We start from the raw sequence: 19212 nt of genomic DNA on the forward strand, positions 1-19212 counted from the left end.
TTCACCCACTCCCCCTCACCAATAACCATCTGTTTGTTCTCTATAGTTCAGAGTCTGTCCTTTGGTTTGTCTCACTCTCTCTCTTTTTTTTTTTTTCTTAAGTAGACTCTACACCCATTATGGGGCTTGAACTCACAATCCTGAGATAAAGAGTCGCAAGTTGTACCAACTGAGCCAGCCAAGTGTTCCTGTCTCTCTTTCATTTTCCTTTGTTCGTTTCTTAAATTGCACATATGGGTGAAATTCTGTGGTATTTGTCTTTCTTTGACTGGCTTATTTCACTTAGCATTATACACTCTAGATCCATCCATGTTGTTGTAAATGGCAAGATTTCATTCTTTTTTATGGCTGAATAATATTCAATTGTATATATACACCAAATCTTTATTCATCTGTCGTTGGACACTTGGACTGCTTCCATAGTTTTGCTGTTGTAAATAGTGTTGCAATAAACAGAGGGGTGCATATATCCCTTTGAATGAGTGTTTTTGTATTCTTTGGGTAAATACCCAGTAGTGCAATGGTTGGGTTATAGAGTAGTTCTCTTTTTAATTTTTTTGAGGAACCTTCATACTGTCTCCCACTGTAGCTGCATCAGTTTGCTTTAAGTTCTTTATATATTTTGGATACCAACCCTTTGTTGGATATGTCATTTGCAAACATTTTCTCCCAATCAGTAGGTTGTCTTTTAGTATACTCATTTGTTTTTGATGTATAAATAAATGTTTTGGAATATTTTATAGCTTTATGTTTTTGATTTATGGGTTCATGGCACATATGCTTAGAAAAGAATTCTCACTTTGAGATTAGATAGTGACTTATTTCTTTCTACAGTGTTTGCATTACTTAAATATTTAACTTGTTTGGCATTTATTTTGGTCTATATATTAAGGGAATTTAATTTTTTCTGTTGTCTTACACCATTTATTGAGTGTTTTTGCTTCACTTATCTCAAATGGTACTTTTAACATTATACTATATTTTTATAGATGCTTGGATTTATCCGGGGCTTTTTATTTTGTTCATTTTCCCCCCTCTGCCTTTTTTTGTGGTAGTACCATCCTTATAAAAAACTTTTAGGGGCTCTGGGGTGGCTGAGTCGGCTGAGTGTCCGACTCTTGATTTTGGCTCAGGTAATGATCTCAGTATCCTGAGATCGAGCCCTGCATCAAACTCTGTGCTGGGCATGGAGCCTGCTTGGGATTCTCTCCCTCTCTCTCTGCCCCTCCCCTGATATCACTTTCTCTCTCTCCCTCTCTCTAAAAATTAAAAAACAAAACAAAACATTTAATACCTTGGATGTTCAAGTCACCTGCCCTGTTTCATCAGTCTCTTATCTCTGACCCAACATTTTTTTCTAAAAAAATTTTTTCAAAATTTTTTGGGCTATTCCTGTTTGTTTAGTCTTCCAGATAAGTTTTTAGACTAAAATTCATTTCTACAAATAGATTTTCTAAAATTTTAATTACAATTACTATAGCCTTAGAGTTTAATTTAGAAAGAGAATTGACATGATAATAAGTCACCCTACTCATCTGGGACATGGATTATCTCTCCATTTGTATTTGTTTCTTTAAAAAAGAGTTAGCCTTACTCTGTGTTCTAGCATGGGAGTTTAAAATGTTCTGGTGTATTTTTATGGACCTTCTTTTTGCCTTTTTTTCTTTTTTTTTTTTAGGTTCTCTTTGGAAAAGTGAAGAAAATTCAGCCTTCGGTGGATAAAAACAAAGTTTCTTTGGATCCTTCTCCTAATTTTGATTGCCATATGTCAAGAAGCATACCTTCTCTGAAAGATACCATTGAGTTACAAGCGTACAATTCAGCGGTATGTTAACTTTTTGGACCATTTGACTATTTGGAAGTGACATGCTTCACACTGTATGATACATGACTTAAAACAGCTTCTCAAAATATTAAATGAAAATCTCTTAATTCACAGTGCTGTGAATTGTGCAGGACTGTTGAATCACAGACCTGTACCTCTGAAACAAATAATACATTATATGTTAAAAAAAAAAAAAGAAGATAGTAGGAAGGGGGAAATGAAGGGGGGGAATCAGAGGGGGAGACGAACCATGAGAGACTATGGGCTCTGAGAAACAAACTGAGGGTTCTAGAGGGGAGGGGGTTGGGGGGATGGGTTAGCCTGGTGATGGGTATTAAAGAGGGCACGTATTGAATGGAGCACTGCGTGTTATATGCAAACAATGAATCATGGAACACTACATCAAAAACTAATGATGTAATGTATGGTGATTAACATAACATAATTAATAAAAAATAAATAAAATACATATAATAAAACTAATGATGTGATGTATGGTGACTAACATAACATAATAAAATAAAATTTAAAAAAGAAGAAAAATCTCTTAATTTATTCAATGTAATAAGACCTTTTAAATAAATAATGAAAGCTGCTTTAATATTTGTGATCTAGGAATGTTAGTAAAGAAGTTTCCAAATTTGCATTTAACTGTGTTCAGAATACAGTGGATGCTTTCTTTTATTTAGTTGTTCCGTAGATTAGTTCCTAACTTGCAAAACATGCCAACTTTTTAATAAGCTATTTTGAAATAATGTTATTGATCTTCTCTACTTTGCAACAGGAGAAAGGCTTATGTGTTCATTACATGTGAAACATTAATTTTCTATCATAAATTGCTAAGACAGTAGACTTTAAATTATATGTAATAAACATTGAATATCATCATATATATGTTTAAGTGAAGATAAGTTTTCTAGAATTATATGTTCCCACCTGTAAATGTATTGAGCTATTATTATTTTCATAATTAACTTTTTCTTCCAACTGAAACAGTACAGGTGTTCGTAGCATATGCAAAACATTGAACTTTTAATGGAAAAATACTTGTTTATTTAAAAACAGATTGTTTCTGCTGCTGCCCACATTGATACCCTGCCAAGAAAAATGTATGTGGCTGGGGGAAATATTTATACTTTAAAAAACAAACTAGGGTTGAAGAATGGGGAGAAGGGGTGGGTAAATGGAAGCCAGTGAATAAATAACATCGTGCAGTTTACATAGCTTTTTAAAATATGAGCTTACTCAATTCTGCTAACACTAATTTGCTTAAAAATGTTTTTTTCCCCCCTTCTTTATCTTTCAGGTATACTTCTATGAATACAATGTTCTTTCAAAGCCAGTAGATAAACCTAGGCAGTGTCTTCCATATGCAATATTAACAGTAAAATTTATTGGCCAAAAAGTAGATAATGGACACCTTATGACATCTTTGAGATTCCTCTCAACTGGATTTCCTAAGAGGGCTGGTAAGATACATATATTACTCTGCTTCAGTAGCATTTGTGCTAGTCTTAGAACTTCTGAGTATTATTTTCTAATACATTATGAATCTGTAAGCAAAATAGTTGTGCTTTAATATATTTTATTTTATGTATCTAGAATTATAATGCCGATATTTTTGTGACTTCTTTTGCTCAGTATTATGTTTGTGTGATTCTTCTATGCTGATAAGAACACCTGTAGTTTTTTCATTCTTATATATGTATTCACACACATTATTCCATTTGTTGACTACACACTATTCCTCTGGGGATATTTGGATACTTGCCAGTTTTCTTCACATTGCAAACATTGCTGTTTTAAACCTTTATGTGTCTCAGTGCATATGTGCAAGAGTTTTTGTGTAGAATATTATATATCTACATCAGAAATGTGCAACTTAATTCAAAGAGGATATCAACCAGTTTTCAAAAGCAGTTGTATCAGGTTACGTAATTACTCTATATCCTTGCCAACACATAAACTTTTTTAAAAAAACCTCTGTTTGTGCCAGCTTACTGAGTGTTATCATCATCACCTCAAAAAGAAACTATGTACCCTTGAAAAGCTATATCCCTTTCTATATCCCTTTCCTTTCAGGCCCTTGCCCCTAAGCAGTCACTAATCTACTTTCTGTCTCTATGTATAGCTGAGCCTTGAACATGAAGTTAGAGGTGTCAACCCCCTTGCAGTCAAAAAATCCATGTATAACTTTTGACTCCCTGAAAACCTAACTACTAATAGCCTTGTGTGGACTGGAAGCCTTACCCAGAACATAGATTGGTGATTAACATCTACTTTGTATCTTATATATTTGATATACTGTATTCTTACAGTAATACCTAACTTTTTCTTAATCTTTATTGGCATTTCTAGGCTATGTGGGTCATCTGTGAGTTTTTTAAAATTGTGGCAAATCTCCAAAAGTTTTCCAATATATTAATAGAAAAAAATCCATGTATGAGTGGACCCACACAGTTCAAACCCATATCGTTCAAGGATCAACTGTATTTGCCTATTCTGGGCATTTGATATAAGGGAAGTCATAAATATGTGAAGTGACATGGCCTTTCATGACTAGTGACTTTCACTTAACAGTATTTTCAAGGTTCTCACATGTTGTAACATATTAATATTTCATTCTTTTTTATGGAATAATACTACATTGATCAGATATACTATATTCATCAGTTGAAAGATGTTTGGGTTGTTTTCACCTTTTGGCAATTATGAATAATTCTGCTATGATTGTTCTTGTACAAGTTTTGGTGTAGACATGTGTTCTCATGTCTCTTGGGTAGATAGCTAGGAGTGGAATTGCTGGGTCATATGATGACACTATGTTAACCATTTGAGGAACTGCCAAACTGTTTTTCCAAAATGGCTGTACCATTTACATTCACACCAGCAGTGTATGAGTGTTGGGATTTTCCACTTCCTGTGTTACTATCTGACTTTTTGTTTATAGCCACCATAGTAGATGTGAGGTAAAGGTTTTAGGGTTTAAGTTTTATGCTTCTTTTGTTAAATTTACTACCAAGATTTTATTTTTGGATACCTTTGTAAGTAGAGTTTTCTCAATCGCATTTCTGTATTCTTCATTTAAGTATATAGAAATATTGTTGATTTTTGTGTATTGGTCTTATATCCTGTAACCTTGCTGATCTCATTATTAGTTCTAGTTTTTTTAGTGATTTCCTTCGGATTTTCTATATACAAAATCAGGTCACCTACAAATAGAGTTAGTTTTATTTCTTCCTTCCCAATCTGGATGCTTTTTATTTCTTTTTCTTGTCTAATTGCCCTGGCTAGGACCTCCAGTTGAATGTTTAATAGAAGTGGTAAGAGTGGATAGATATCCTGTCTTGTTCCTGAACTTAGGGGCAAGCATTCATCCTTCACCAGTAAGTATGATGTTAGCTATGGGGTTTTTTGATGTCCTTTATCATGTTGAAGAAGTTCCTTTCTGTTCTAGTTCGTTGAGTGTTTTTATCATGAGAGGGTTTTGGATTTTGTCAGATCCTTTTGCTGCATCTATAGAGATGCTCATGTGATTTTTAGTCTTCACTCTGTTTACTGTGCTGTATCACACTAATTGATTTTCAGATGTTAAGTAAACTGCATTGCTGAGACAAATCCCATTTAGTCGTGGTGTGTAATTTCTATTACATGTTGGTGGAATCGGTTTACTACAAATTTTTTTGAAGATTTCTGTGTCTATATTTATAAGATACATTGATCTGTAGCTTTCTTGTGATGTCTTTGGTTTTGGTATCAGAGTAATACTAGTCTCATAGAATAAGTTTGAAAAGTTTCTTCCTTTTCCATTTTTTTGGAGTTTGTGAAGAATTAACATTAATACTTCCTTAAACATTTGGTAGACTTCACTATTAAAGCCATTCAGGGAGCACCTGGGTGGCTCAGTCAGTTAAGTGTCTGACTTCAGCATGACTTCGTCATGATCTTGGAGAACTGGGGTAGAGCCCCATGTCAGGCTGCCATCTCAGCAGGGAGTCTGCTTCTCCCTCTTCCTCTGTCCCTCCCACTGCTCATGCTCTAACTCAAATAAAAGCTTTTTAAAAAAATCTTAAAAAGCCATTCGGGCTTTTTTGTGTGAGTAGGTTGTTTATTAACTAATTCAATTTCTTCACTTAACTATATCTCTATCCAGGTTTTCTGTTTCTTCTTGAATCAGTTTTAGTGGTTTGTGTCTTTGTAGGAATTTGTCCATTTCATCTAACTTATCTAATTTAGTAGTGTCATGTTGTTCGTAGTATTTCTTTACAGTCCTTTTTCTTTTTGTAAAGCCAGTAGTAATATCTTGAAACTCTTTCAGTTGTCATTCTACTAATTTTAGTCTTCCCTCTTTATTTTCTTGGTCAGCCTGGCTGAAGGTTTGTCAATTTTGTTGATCTTTTCAAGGAACCAACTTTTGATTTCATTAATTTTTTTTCTATTTTTCTGTTTTCTATTTTATTAATTTCCTCTTTGGTCTTTATTTTCCTCCTTTTTGCTTCAGGTTTAGTTTGTTCTTTTTCTGGTGTCTTAAGGTGGAAGTTTGGGGTATTGATTTGAGATCTTCTTTACAGCTATAAATTTCCCTGAAATTATAGTTTTAGCTGTATCCTGTAAGTTTAGGTATTTTTTTGTCTTCATTTTCATTCATCTCAAATTATTTTCCAATTTCCCTTTTGATTTCTTATTTGACCCATTGGGTTTTTTTTAGAAATGTTATTTGACTTCTCTGTGTATGTGAATTTCCCAAAGTTTTTTCTGTTACTGATTTCTAATTTTATTCCATTGTAGTTGGAGAATATAATTTGTACTATCTTTATCCTTTTAAATTTATTGAGCCTATCATGTGGTCTGTCCTGAAGAATGTTTTGTGTGCACTTTTAGAAAAATGGAAATTTTGGTTTTGTTGGGTAGAGAGTTCAGTAAATGTCTGTTAGGTCTAGTTGATAGTTTGCTCAATTTTCTGTTTTCTTGATGATCTTCTCCCTAGTCATTCTCTCCACATTATCCCTCAGCCAGAAGGCTTAAAATGGAGACAGTAAAATAAGGATTTTCCTTACTTTTACTCCTACCCATCTACAATCTTATGGCTAATTATTTTAATCAAAGAATGATGGGTAATGACTTACTGTGGTGATTAGTTTGCAGTGTATTCAGTGTCGAATCACTATGTTGCACACCTGAAACTAATATAATTTGTATGTCAATTATACCTCATTTGAAAAAAAACAATAAACAATGATACCTTTCAGGGTAATAAATTTTGAGGAATACCTGTATTATGCCCAGAGTCAAGGCCACATGTGTTGACTATCAGCATATTCATCTCCCTCTGGAGTACTGCAGACCTGTGCTATCCAGTACAGTAGCCATTAGTCACATATGTCTATTTAAACTTAAATTAGTTAAATTAAAATTTTAATTCCTTATTCACACCACCCCTTGTTTATATACTTGCCCACATTTCAAGTCAGTAACTACATGTGGCAATTGGCTACTGTATTGGATAGCATAAAGAACATTTCCATCACCACAGAATAACATGATGCTAATAACTATTTGGTAGTTTGCTTTGTTGACTGTAATTTCATTTTCTTATAGTTTCTTATATTATTGAGGGTGCTGGGTTCTCCATTTTTCATTTATGTGATGAGACTGCCAAAAATGGGAATAAATTTAAAGTGCCCTTATTAAGTTTAAGCAAAAATGTAATCTAGTGATTAAGGTTCTATTCCTTATATATTGTGATCCTGGGCAAATTACTCTTCACTTTCTCATCAATGAAATGGGAATGTTGTGAAGATTAAATGAATTAATGTGCATAAGGCACTCAGAAAAACCATACCTGCCATCCACATTAAGTACTTTATTAGTTAACATTATGTATATATTAATATACATTTACCATACATTTATGAAATTCAGATCATTAAACAAACAAGTGATTTAGGTTTCTTTTCCCGTGTTGCTTTGTATTAATTTATGTTAATATTTGTAATAGCTGCATAACATTATGTTTCTAGACATTTGTTATAGCACATAAATATAGTACTTTTATAATTATTGATACGATATATTTATTTAACCAGTCTCATTTTTTAAATTGTTTTGAGTATAGTTGACATATGATGTTACATTAGTTTCAAGTATACAACATAGTGATCCAACTTCTCTATAGTGTTCCATGCTCTCCACAAGCGTAGCTACCATCTGTCACCATACAACACTATTACAATATCAATGACTGTACTTCGTATGCTATGCCTTTTATTCCCATGACTTATTCATTTCATAAGTGGAAGGCTTTGTCTTTTTGTGCCAGTACCATACTATTTTGATTACTATAGCATCATAGTATACCTTGAAATCTTAACCAGTCTCATATTGATAGTTAGGTTTCTAGCTTTCAGCAGTCTTGGACTATTGTACTAAAAATCCTTGCATAAAAGTAGATTTACTGGGTATAGATGATTATACATTACATTTTGCTGAAAACTATAGATTTACTTTCCAGGAAATTAGTACCAGTTTATACTCCCATGAAGAGTATGAGTGCTTACATCTTCAGGATATCCTTCAGAGTCTTTGTCAATCTAAGCAGTTTTTTTATACAACTCTTATTATTTATTTAGTGGAGTTGGACATCTTTTTGTGTTCACAATTTTTGTGATTTTCTTGTTCATATATTAATATTTTGAAGATGTCTATATACTCTTTATGTACTCTAACATATGTGTAATTATGTACTAAGCTTGCTAATTCAGAAAATACTTTTCACCAGCTTGTCCAAGTTTTGTTTATCATGAGTTTTGACCTGTTAAGGTATTTAATTTACATGTAATTGACATCATTTTTTAATTTCTGGTTTTCTGATATCCAGTTATTTATCTTAAAAGTACTTAGTTTCTATCTCAGGATTATAAAACTATCTCTCCATCTTTTCTTCTAATACTTTTATGGGTTTTTTTTTTCAATGGGTTTTATTTTATTTTGGTATAAGTTGTATAGGGATCCACCATTTTTTGTCTGTCCACTGCATCTCCTACTCTCAAGAACTACATCTCTATTATGGTCATATTTCCACTATAGCTTACTATAATTAAAAAGTATAATTACATGTGGCTATAAAATTAGGAGGTCTTCAACAAAGCTATCTTTCAAAATATTGTGATAAAGAATCTCATGGTACATCCCAATAATATGATTATAGTTTCATACACAGCATAAATCTCACCATCAATTTCTCATCATTAATATGTTTTAATAAAGATATTTTTTGGTATTACCTATGAATGTTTTGTGAACATTTTATTTGGTAAACACACATTTTTTATAAGTTCCTTTGTTATTACATTTAGTTCTTTATGAAATTGTAGGAATAAATTCCTATAAATTATAAAAGAAAATTTGTTTTCATTTTCCAGATTTTTATTTATATATATTATTTGCAGGAATACTTACTTCACTATGGAGCAAGGGTAGTGCTTTGCTTTGCTCCTGAGAAGGCTTTTATGGAACCTTTTTGTACTTTTCTCCTCTGTTTCCCCACTCATTCCCCTTTTCTTTCTGTTTTTGTTGTCTCCTGACAAAGAGCAAAGAAGCAAAGTAACAGTAGATAAAAGGAAAACACTTTTGCCTATTAATATGTAGATTCTGTTATTAAGTATATGAATATAGGAAATTAATGTAAGAAATATCTTGTCTTTCAGCAACATGCTTTTACTTCTTTTTAATTTTTCTCTTTCTTTGTATTTGCCAGAATTCAAATTTTTATGGTAAATACTTTTTTTATTAAGGGGTCCAGGACAGAGTTCCATGTTGCATCATTTCTATTTTATTGGTTTATCACTCATCCTCTTCTCTCCTTTTTCTGATGAGACCTACTTTAATCATAATCATAATGAACTTTCAGTTAAAACCAGTTGTGACATAGCTTACTTAATATTAAGAGTTCAATTTAGAAACCCTTTTCCTTCCTATTTTTTTCTTATTTTTTTTATTATTTCCACAGAAAGAACATGCTCTCTGAATAACTGTACAGTGGCCAAAAGAATTGGAAAAGGAAAAGATGCTACTGTCATCTTTGAGCATTTCAGGAAACCTGTAGATCCATTTGTTCAGGAAAACTGTTCTTGCAGGGCCCTAAATTCAGAGATAAATCCTTCCAATGCAAATATTTCTAATTCCTATGGAAATGTGCAAAATGGAAACATTTCTGTACATGAAACATACAGTGGACAGATGGAGCACAATTTAGCAGAATGTAGAGACACTTCTCAAGTACATATATATGATTCACATCCTTCATTTTTTCCCAGTGATACCAGAAAAAGTGTTAATGGGGACCTCATGTTAAATTTGACACAGCTTAAAAATGTTTTAAGTGGTCTTTCTGCTGCTTTTCCCCTTCATAACAATACTGGCTCAAGCACAGTTATTACTTCAAAACTCATTAAAGACCCAAGACTGATGAGGAGAGAAGAAAGCATAGGAAAACATAATAATATTACAGGCTTAAATGAGATTTTGCCACTTGAGAAGAGTTTAGATTTTAATTCAGAAATAAACCTATCATCTAAGCCAAATAATTCTGCCTCCTCATCTGAAGTTGTGCCTGCTGGTGATCATTCTGTTCTTACTAATTGTTCGGACGCCCCTTGCTTCAAAATTTCTTTTGATGATTCACAGTCACAGGCTCACAACTTGGGCTCTAAGAACAATGATTATACAACTCCCAATAAAATTACCATGGCAGGACAGTGTGAAGGCCAAGACAATTTTTCCTTTCCAATGTGTTTGTCCAGTGTAGTTTCAGAAGTTGAGAACCAAAAACACAGTGAGGAAGAAGTCCAGAGATCCCAACAGAGAAGCAACATCCTACTTTTAACTGAAGAAAAAGGTGATGATTCACAGTCACAGGCTCACAACTTGGGCTCTAAGAACAATGATTATACAACTCCCAATAAAATTACCATGGCAGGACAGTGTAAAGGCCAAGACAATTTTTCCTTTCCAATGTGTTTGCCCAATGTAGTTTCAGAAGTTGAGAACCAAAAACACAGTGAGGAAGAAGTCCAGAGATCCCAACAGAGAAGCAACATCCCACTTTTAACTGAAGAAAAAGGTGAACCACATAACTCTTATGAATCAGTGAATACTTGTACAAAAGGATACAGTAGTCACATTTCTCAGGAATCATGGTCTTCTAATTTCGAAACTGTATATCAGACTGGTCAGCAAATGTCTACAGTTTTTCCTCTCCACAGGAAAGAAAGCATACATGGGTACATTCAAAATATTGGAAAAGTGAGAGACTTCACTGGCCCAGAAGATAATTCCGAACATGGAGAAAAGCAAATTTTGTGGAAAGAAATTGATTTTACTAATGAAGCAAAAATCAGTCCAGTAGATAATAACATTTCTTTGTACCAAGAATACAAAGAGAATGAGAGTCTGTATTCTTTTGGAAAAAATTGTGATCAAATATCAATTACCCAAGAATTAGAAATACCAAAATCTTCCGCATCTACCACAAAGGATAAATATGAGCTAGATCATCTAGCATTGGAATTACAAAGCAATCTTACTCCAAGAGTGGAGATTTCACAAAAGCATCCTCAGCCCTCTTTGGAGTATGAAGATAACATTCATACAAGTTTTGCAATTTCTCAAAAACTAATGGAACTAAAATTGGAAAAACCAAATCAAAACTGTGTTAGCATTATGACTAATGCTTTCCAAAAAGCAAATGACATTCCCCAGGCCAAAGAACTGCCAATTGATAGAGTTATTTCATCTCATGACATTGAAACAACTCATGACAATTCAGATTGCAGCATAGCTGGAGAACATATATGTGTGCATAGGAAAAATGAGAATGATCCAGTGTCATCGGAGAACATGCAAAGAGACTGCAGAGAAACTTTTCAAAATGCTGATAAAGGTCAAGGTCATACTCTATTCTGTAGTGCAGAGTTGTACAATGATACACACCTGAATATTGATCTCAAAGAACAAGGAGATAATGATAAAGAAAATGAAAATGAGGCTAAAGAGGAAGACGTTGCTTTGTCTACAGAAAACAGAGTAGATATATATGAAGATGAGAAGCAGGGTTTTAATACAAACAAAAATTATGCCAATATAGATGAAAGAAGGGAGAACAAAAATTACAACAATGTAGAAATTCCGAGTTCTGAAGAATTTTGTACATTTAATTTGACTTGGCAGAAAAGATACGTATCAACAGAAACTACATTTTTAGAAAATGAAGATACTATCACTGCCATAAAACAAAAAGATACTCAAAATACAGGTAGAAGTGTAGAGCATTTGGCTTCCACAGCATTTCCCAAAATTGCAGCATCTTCAGTGCATGTAGCCTCAAATGCTGCAGTACAAATAGCTGATAATATGCCACCTACATTAGGCACAAATCATGAAGATCACCAAAGATACCAGATTAAAGAAACTTGTTCTTCTGAGAGTCTAGATTTTGGTTTGTTAGTAAAACATAAGGTTTCTGATTATGAAATGGATATGGATAACAATAAATTACATGACTCATTTCATCAGTCAGTAAGTGACAGCTCAGTTCTTCATAGTTTTGAATTGGAAAATAATATTGAAGTGGGATCGGAACAGTGTGATGATGTTTTTCTAATTCAACAAGATACTCCTGGCCATAGAAATGTTCTGTATGAAGAATTTGCGGTCTCATATGAGGTTCTAAAGTCTCGTATTGATTGGGAAGGTCTGTTGGGAGGCAATAATGGGGAGAGGGAAGTTTTGAAAAGCTCCAGAGGAAGGGAGAATAATGATCAACATTACTCTGAGGAAAGTAATTGTTCTTATTCCTCTCCACAAAAAGACAAAGCAGAGCTCTTCAATCCAATTTTACTTCCAGATTTACAAGTGGAAATCACTAATATATTTATGCCAGGATTCAGTCCCACTTTTGAATCCCCTGCATTGAAAGATAATTTTTGCAAAAACGTAACTAAAGCCACAGAACCAGAAATAGATGAGGGGGAAGTGCCAGGATTTGAATTGTATTCCCAGTGTTCTGGTGAAAATTCACATTATCCATGTGAAGATGAATTTGGTAATACAAGGCCAGAATCAGGACTAGTGAGTAAATCTGAAATCTCACTTTCTCTTGACATGAACCATAATACACAAGGGAATCATGCTTCTGAAAAACAAAACAGTGGCCCTTTGCTTACTGAACCCTCTGATGTCACAGCATTAAATAATGAAAGAAGTTGTTCCTTGACAAAGTCAAAAACTGATGGTAACAATACTAGAAGTAAAAAGGACACAGAATCAAGAATTAGCAAAAGAAAACCAAATATACCTTTTAGGGATGAGAGCACGCCACATAAGGATTTAAGACGACATGAAATTTATGGAAAGAAGAGGAGGCTAACCAGTCAAGACTCATCTGAATGTTTTTCTTCATTATCCCAAGGACGAATTAAAACCTTTTCAAAGTCAGAAAAACACATTAGGAGTGTCCTAGATATTCTAAATAGTGAAGCATCTTTATGCAAAAGCAAACGCCTTTCCAGAAAACTTGACAGAGCCGTCCTTCACTTAAAAAAAGCTCATAGGAGAGTTCACACGTCTTTGCAACTTATAGCTAAAGTAGGAGAAAAAAGGAAGGGCCCATTACCAAAATCATATGCAATAATATGCAATAATTTCTGGGAAAGTTGTGACCTTCAAGGTTATAGCTCTGTGTCTGAAAGAAGGTATTATTCCACTAAACATTTTTTGTCAAAAAGAAAATATGACAAGCAAGGAGAGAAAAGAGCTTTGGGATTTGAAGTGGATAAATCATTAACTCACGTATCAAAGCACAAGTCTTACAAAGCAAGGAGAGAGAGAATCACAGAGTGCCTTTCTAAGAAAAATATGGCCAGCAGTGTCTCCAGAAGTCATACCACTATTCATGTGAGAGAATTTTGTGATGAAGAGTATCCTGAATCACAGTTAGCCCTGTGCTCTACAGCCCAAAGTACAAGTCAGTCAGCTTTTAACAAGAGTAGTATGAAAAGTCTAAGATCATCAGAACTTCGGCCATTTTCTGGAAAAACTGGATGTCTGTTTTCCCCATCCTGCCCAGATGAGAAACTAACTAAAAAAGAAAATCAAATTGGCACAAACTTTTTATCTAACATTAGTAAATACGAAAAGCCTGAGAACCATTCAGCAAATAATAAAATTAAGGATGCAATGAAAGAAAGTAATTCTGAGACTAATAAAATAATAAATAAGAGTAATTCGATATCTTTAAATTGCATAAAAGAAAACAACGTAAGTTTTAGCAGAGACAAAAATTATGATGCAACTTGTATAACGCACACAAAGGTAAAAACTGACATAGTTATTTCAGTTTTAGAATCAAATGTGAAGCACTTTTTAAATGTTGATATCTATAAACCGGATAACCTTATTTTATCTGGTTATAAAAGAAACCTGGAAGTAAATTGTCCTATAGAAGAATGGACAGCTCCCATTCAGAGCTCCAAACCAGGCATTATTTCAGGAGACATCCTTATGGACCCATTAAATCCACCTCTGATAACCCACAAAAAGTATAACAGTGTTCCTCAATTGTTACCAACCACTCCAATAACAGATAGTGAAGGAGAATCTTCAAAATCTTATTTGGATAAACAGAGAACTTTTTCTATAGATTCTTTTGCAACATCCACCAATGTACCACACTGTCAGCCAGGATGTGGTGGAAGGGAACTTCTAAAAGCAGAACAATGCTCTTCAAGTAATTGCTTCTGTATAGATGCAAATGAATCAAATGTTCTTGAGAATTCTGAGTTGGGTCTCAAATTAGTAACTGAAGAAAGTAAAAGCTGTAGGAAAAATGCAATGAAGAATCTATTTTCCAATGATAGTTCTTTGCTCTTAAAAGATAATATAAAGGGTTCTTCTTCAAAAAAATATATGGCAAAGAAAGACATTCAGGACAGAAAAATGTGGAAAGTTAAACAAGCAGAAAAAGCAAAAGATTCACTTCACAAAAAAAGCATGACTGAAGGATCCATTGCTACTGAGAACAAAAATCAAAAGAATAAGATCTTAGAAGAATCCTCCTACTTAAGTGAGAAAAGAATTAAAAATAATGTGATTGATTCTCATCCAAGCATTGAAGATATTACTGAGGCAGTCTCTTTGAATAACCCAGTTTCTAATCATCTTAGCAAAAGAGAGAAAGAAGGGGGAGTTAAAGTTAATAATAACTCTGACTCTGCATTGCATTCAGAAATAGCCTGTAATTCCCAACCAGGCATTATAGGAGTGAATCATAGGCCTGTTTTACATATGCACTCTCAAACCTCTGAAGCCTCTACTCCTCAGGAGGAGCCTACAGCAAACATTAATGGATTAAAAGAAAAACATTGCTCAGCTAATCATTCAGCTCTTATAGCTAGGCTAGCTCAGATTTTGAGAAGGGCGGATGAAACATCATCTTTGCGGATTCTACAGGAAGAAACTAAGGCTTGTCAAAATATTCTCCCTTTATTTGTTGAAGCTTTTGAAAGAAAACAGGAATGTTCTCATGAACAAATCCTGATTTCAAGAGAACTATTGGTAGAACAACACCTGTGGAATAATTGCAAACACAAATTAAAACCATGTGCTGTTGACTCCTTGGTAGAACTCCAAATGATGATGGAAACTATTCAATTCATTGAAAACAAAAAAAGGCTCTTAGGAGGTGAACCAACATTCCGAAGCTTGCTTTGGTATGATGAAACATTGTATGGTGAGCTGCTTGGTAGACCACGGGGATTTCAACAACAATCCAATTTCTATCCTGCTTTTCAAGGAAGGTTAAAATATAATGCGTTCTGTGAGTTGCAAAACTATCTGGATCAATTAATTGAATTGTTTGAAGAAACCAAAAGGGAAAACAATTCATACTATGCATTCTTAAAATACAAACGACAGATTAATGAGTGTGAAGCAATAATGAAACGTTCTGATTGCTTTGACTTTTCTCTTTCTGTTCCATTTACCTGTGGAGTTAACTTTGGAGATAGTTTGGGAGACTTAGAAACCTTAAGAAAAAGTACTTTAAAGCTGATTGGTATGTATGGGGACTCTCCTAAAGTTGATTCCTATCCAGGAAAACAAGACCATTTATGGATTATCATAGAAATGATCTCCTCAAAAGTTAATTTTATTAAGAACAGTGAGGCAGTAAGTATTAAAATATCTCTTTATGGCCTGGAACATATCTTTTTTGATGCTGCAAAAAGTCTTGTTTGGAAAGAGAGGAGACAGTCTTTCAGCAAAAAATACTCAGGAAAGAAGGATAAAGAAATGCCACTCAAAATGAATCAGTATGCTTTTTCTAAGTTGAAAAAGATATATGATATGTTGTCTAAAGATTTAAGCAGTGAACAAATTTCCAGTATTGGGCTTGAGAATACTGAAATTGCTTCCAGAAAGTCAGATGATCTAATAAACAAAGCTACAGTTAACATAGAAGACTGTAGGTTTAACAGTACTTTGCTTTCACACCCAGATATCTGTTGTATTAGTGAAATATTGGATCAGGCTGAATTTGCAGACTCTAAGGAATTACAGGAACTCACTTTGAGATGTACTGAACACCTAGAAATTTTAAAAAAATATTTTCAGATGCTTCAAGAAGAGAACATAGATAATATTTTTATCACGGAAGAAAATGTTTTGGACATGGTGAGAAACCACAACCATGGGGCCATAATTTTAAAACCTGCAGCCATTGAAACCTATATTGAAATTGTCATGCTTTCAGAAACTGTTCACTTTCTTAAAAACACAATGGCAAAGAAACTAGACAAACAGAGGTTTCGAGGTATGCTTTGGTTTGATTTGTCACTTCTTCCTGACCTGGTTTGCTGCCAAGAAAAAATGGCTCCTTTTTCATTTCTTAAAGATAACTCAACAGATTGCCTTTGGAAGGTCATAGAGACTGCTATTTCTGAACTTAAGAAAGATCTGGATATTATTTACAAATATAGTGAAGCAGTTAATTGCTCATATGCTCTTCATTTGCTCTCAAGAGAACTTGAAGAACTTTCCGAAATAAAAAAACTTCTAAAGAAGTCTGAGTATTCCATTTCTACATATATTGACTTTGTGCCATATATAGCATCCATAAATTATGGAAGCACTATGACAGAGTTAGAATACAACTACAGTCAGTTTTCTACACTGCTCAAAAATACAATGGCTGCCCCTCAGAAAGATTTAGGGAAAATGGCTCATATTATGAAAGTCATGAAAACTATTGAACATATGAAGATAATATGTGCTGAAAATGCCGAATTAACCGTTTCCTTTATTCTGTGCCAAATGCTACATAACAGAAAGACTTTCCAACTGAAGAGAAAAGAAAAAATGAATATGCACGTAAAACCTAGAAAGAGTATCAATAAATCTAGTACTTTTATGAAGGTGCCCTCAATTTCAGAGTGCATAATGAAAAATGTTTCAGATTCTTCTAAAAAACGGTCTGTCACTGTAGACAAATGTGAAGACTCTCAGGAACAAGAGAAAAACACTACTGTTTCCAGCTGTAAAAAACAAAAGGTAACAAATGTTTGAAACAAAACCTATGTAAGTATTACTTTTGAGAACACGTCTACTCTTCAAACAGGTAGTTTGCAGATTGGTAAAAATTGAGAATGCTTTGAATATTGCCTTGCAAAATGAATTTACTAACTAAAGACTTGGATTGGGGGGGTACCTGGCTGGCTTAGTCAGTGGAGCATGCAGCTCTTGATTTCAGGGTCATGAGTTTAAGCCCCATGATGCATGTAGAGCTTACTTAAAAAAAAGAATTGGATTAAATAATTCCTATTATCTATAAAATATGATTCTATATATGAGAAACACCTTGCAAATGTCTACTTTTAAACTAAAAATTAATTTAGAAGATATTTCTTAGAAGGATATAAATTTATATAACTTTTTAAGGGGGTACTCCAATTTATGTGAATGTAAGTTAGTAATTTATTAAGTAGCTTCTATATAATAAGACTATACTTAATGTAGTGAATATTAAAAACTGGCTAATGGAGCCTGTGTTCTTGACCATTATCATCCACATGGAAAAATAGGACAGATATTTTTAAATAGATGATTATGAAGGAGTTACAAGAAGTCCTACATAAACACATTTTATTTAACAAATTATAGAAAACATTTATTTTGTACCTGGCACTGTTCTAATGATTGCACAAATACTAACTTCTTGATCTTTCACAAAATCTTTATGATGTAGGTACAATTATTATCTTATTTAAAGGTATAAAACAGTATAGAAAGGTTAAATAACTTTCCCAGGGTCACAGAGTTAGTAAATGGGTGAGCCCAGATGTAAAACCAAGGGAGTCTAGCTCCAGAGCCCATACTAACCTAACAACCTACTCTCAGAGGCTTCTCTTAAAATTTTTTGAGAATTTCTCAGTTCAGAAGTAAAGAGAATCCTATATGCAAAATGAAAAGTAGGAATTTTTTCTTGGGTTACTGTAATTGCATTTGTTAGTTAAACTAGTTCTGGAGACCAGGAAACCAATCATTTATTTCACTGTTTATAGAAAAACGCTTACTAAACAACCAGTTTGTAAGCATACTTCCTTGAGAGCTTGTTTGGAGGTTCTAGCAGGGGAGCGCAGCTACTCGTATACCCTTGACCGAAGAACGGTCCTCCTCTATCGGGGAAGGTCGTCCTCTTCGACCGAGCGCGCAGCTTCGGGAGGGACGCACATGGAGCGGTGAGGAAGGGGACACCCGCCTAGCCAGCCAGATCAGCCGAATCAACCCTGGCGATCAATGGGGTGACAGATGTCGCAGCCAGATCGCCCTCACATCCAGCATACTTCCAATAAGAATACAAGCTGTGTACGCCACATCAAGAGTAAAATGAGGATAATACTTAAAAAGGTGTTGTAAAGGGCCCCCCGGGTGGCTCAGTCATTAAGCGTCTGCCTTCAGCTCAGGTCATGGTCCCAGGGTCCTGGGATGGAGCCCCGCATTGGGCTCCCTGCTCAGCGGGAAGCCCGCTTCTCCTTCTCCCACTCCCCCTGCTTGTGTTCCCTCTCTCGCTGTCTCGCTCTCTCTGTCAAATAAATAAATAAAATCTTTTTTTTTAAAAAAAAAAAGGTGTTGTAAGTATTGAAAAGTAAAAAAATTAAGGTTTATTTTTTAATTTCAGTGAAAAGCACAGACCAAAGCTTTGCCTTAAATTGGGAAAAAATGTTTTCCGATGAAGGTTAAAATAAAGAGGGGGTATCTAAGTTATGGAAAATATATGAACAAAGACACAATGTTTATTTACATTATTTGAGAAATGAGTTTAAAATTAAGTCTAG

General features: G+C 34.1%; 1 protein-coding gene across 1 annotated transcript in view; it reads left to right on the forward strand.

Annotated features, from left to right (window-relative positions):
• TEX15 (testis expressed 15, meiosis and synapsis associated) overlaps positions 1–19212 on the forward strand; it is a 72660-nt gene that overhangs the window by 46030 nt on the left and 7418 nt on the right. The window contains exons 5-8 of the mRNA XM_032413792.1: positions 1679–1825; positions 3132–3294; positions 9834–10687; positions 10967–17428. Coding sequence (XP_032269683.1) covers positions 1679–1825; positions 3132–3294; positions 9834–10687; positions 10967–17428 — 7626 coding nt within the window. The remainder of the gene's footprint in view (positions 1–1678; positions 1826–3131; positions 3295–9833; positions 10688–10966; positions 17429–19212) is intronic.

Source organism: Phoca vitulina, unplaced genomic scaffold, assembly GCF_004348235.1.
Source record: "Phoca vitulina isolate PV1807 unplaced genomic scaffold, GSC_HSeal_1.0 scaffold15, whole genome shotgun sequence".
NCBI classification, from domain to species: Eukaryota; Metazoa; Chordata; class Mammalia; order Carnivora; family Phocidae; genus Phoca; species Phoca vitulina.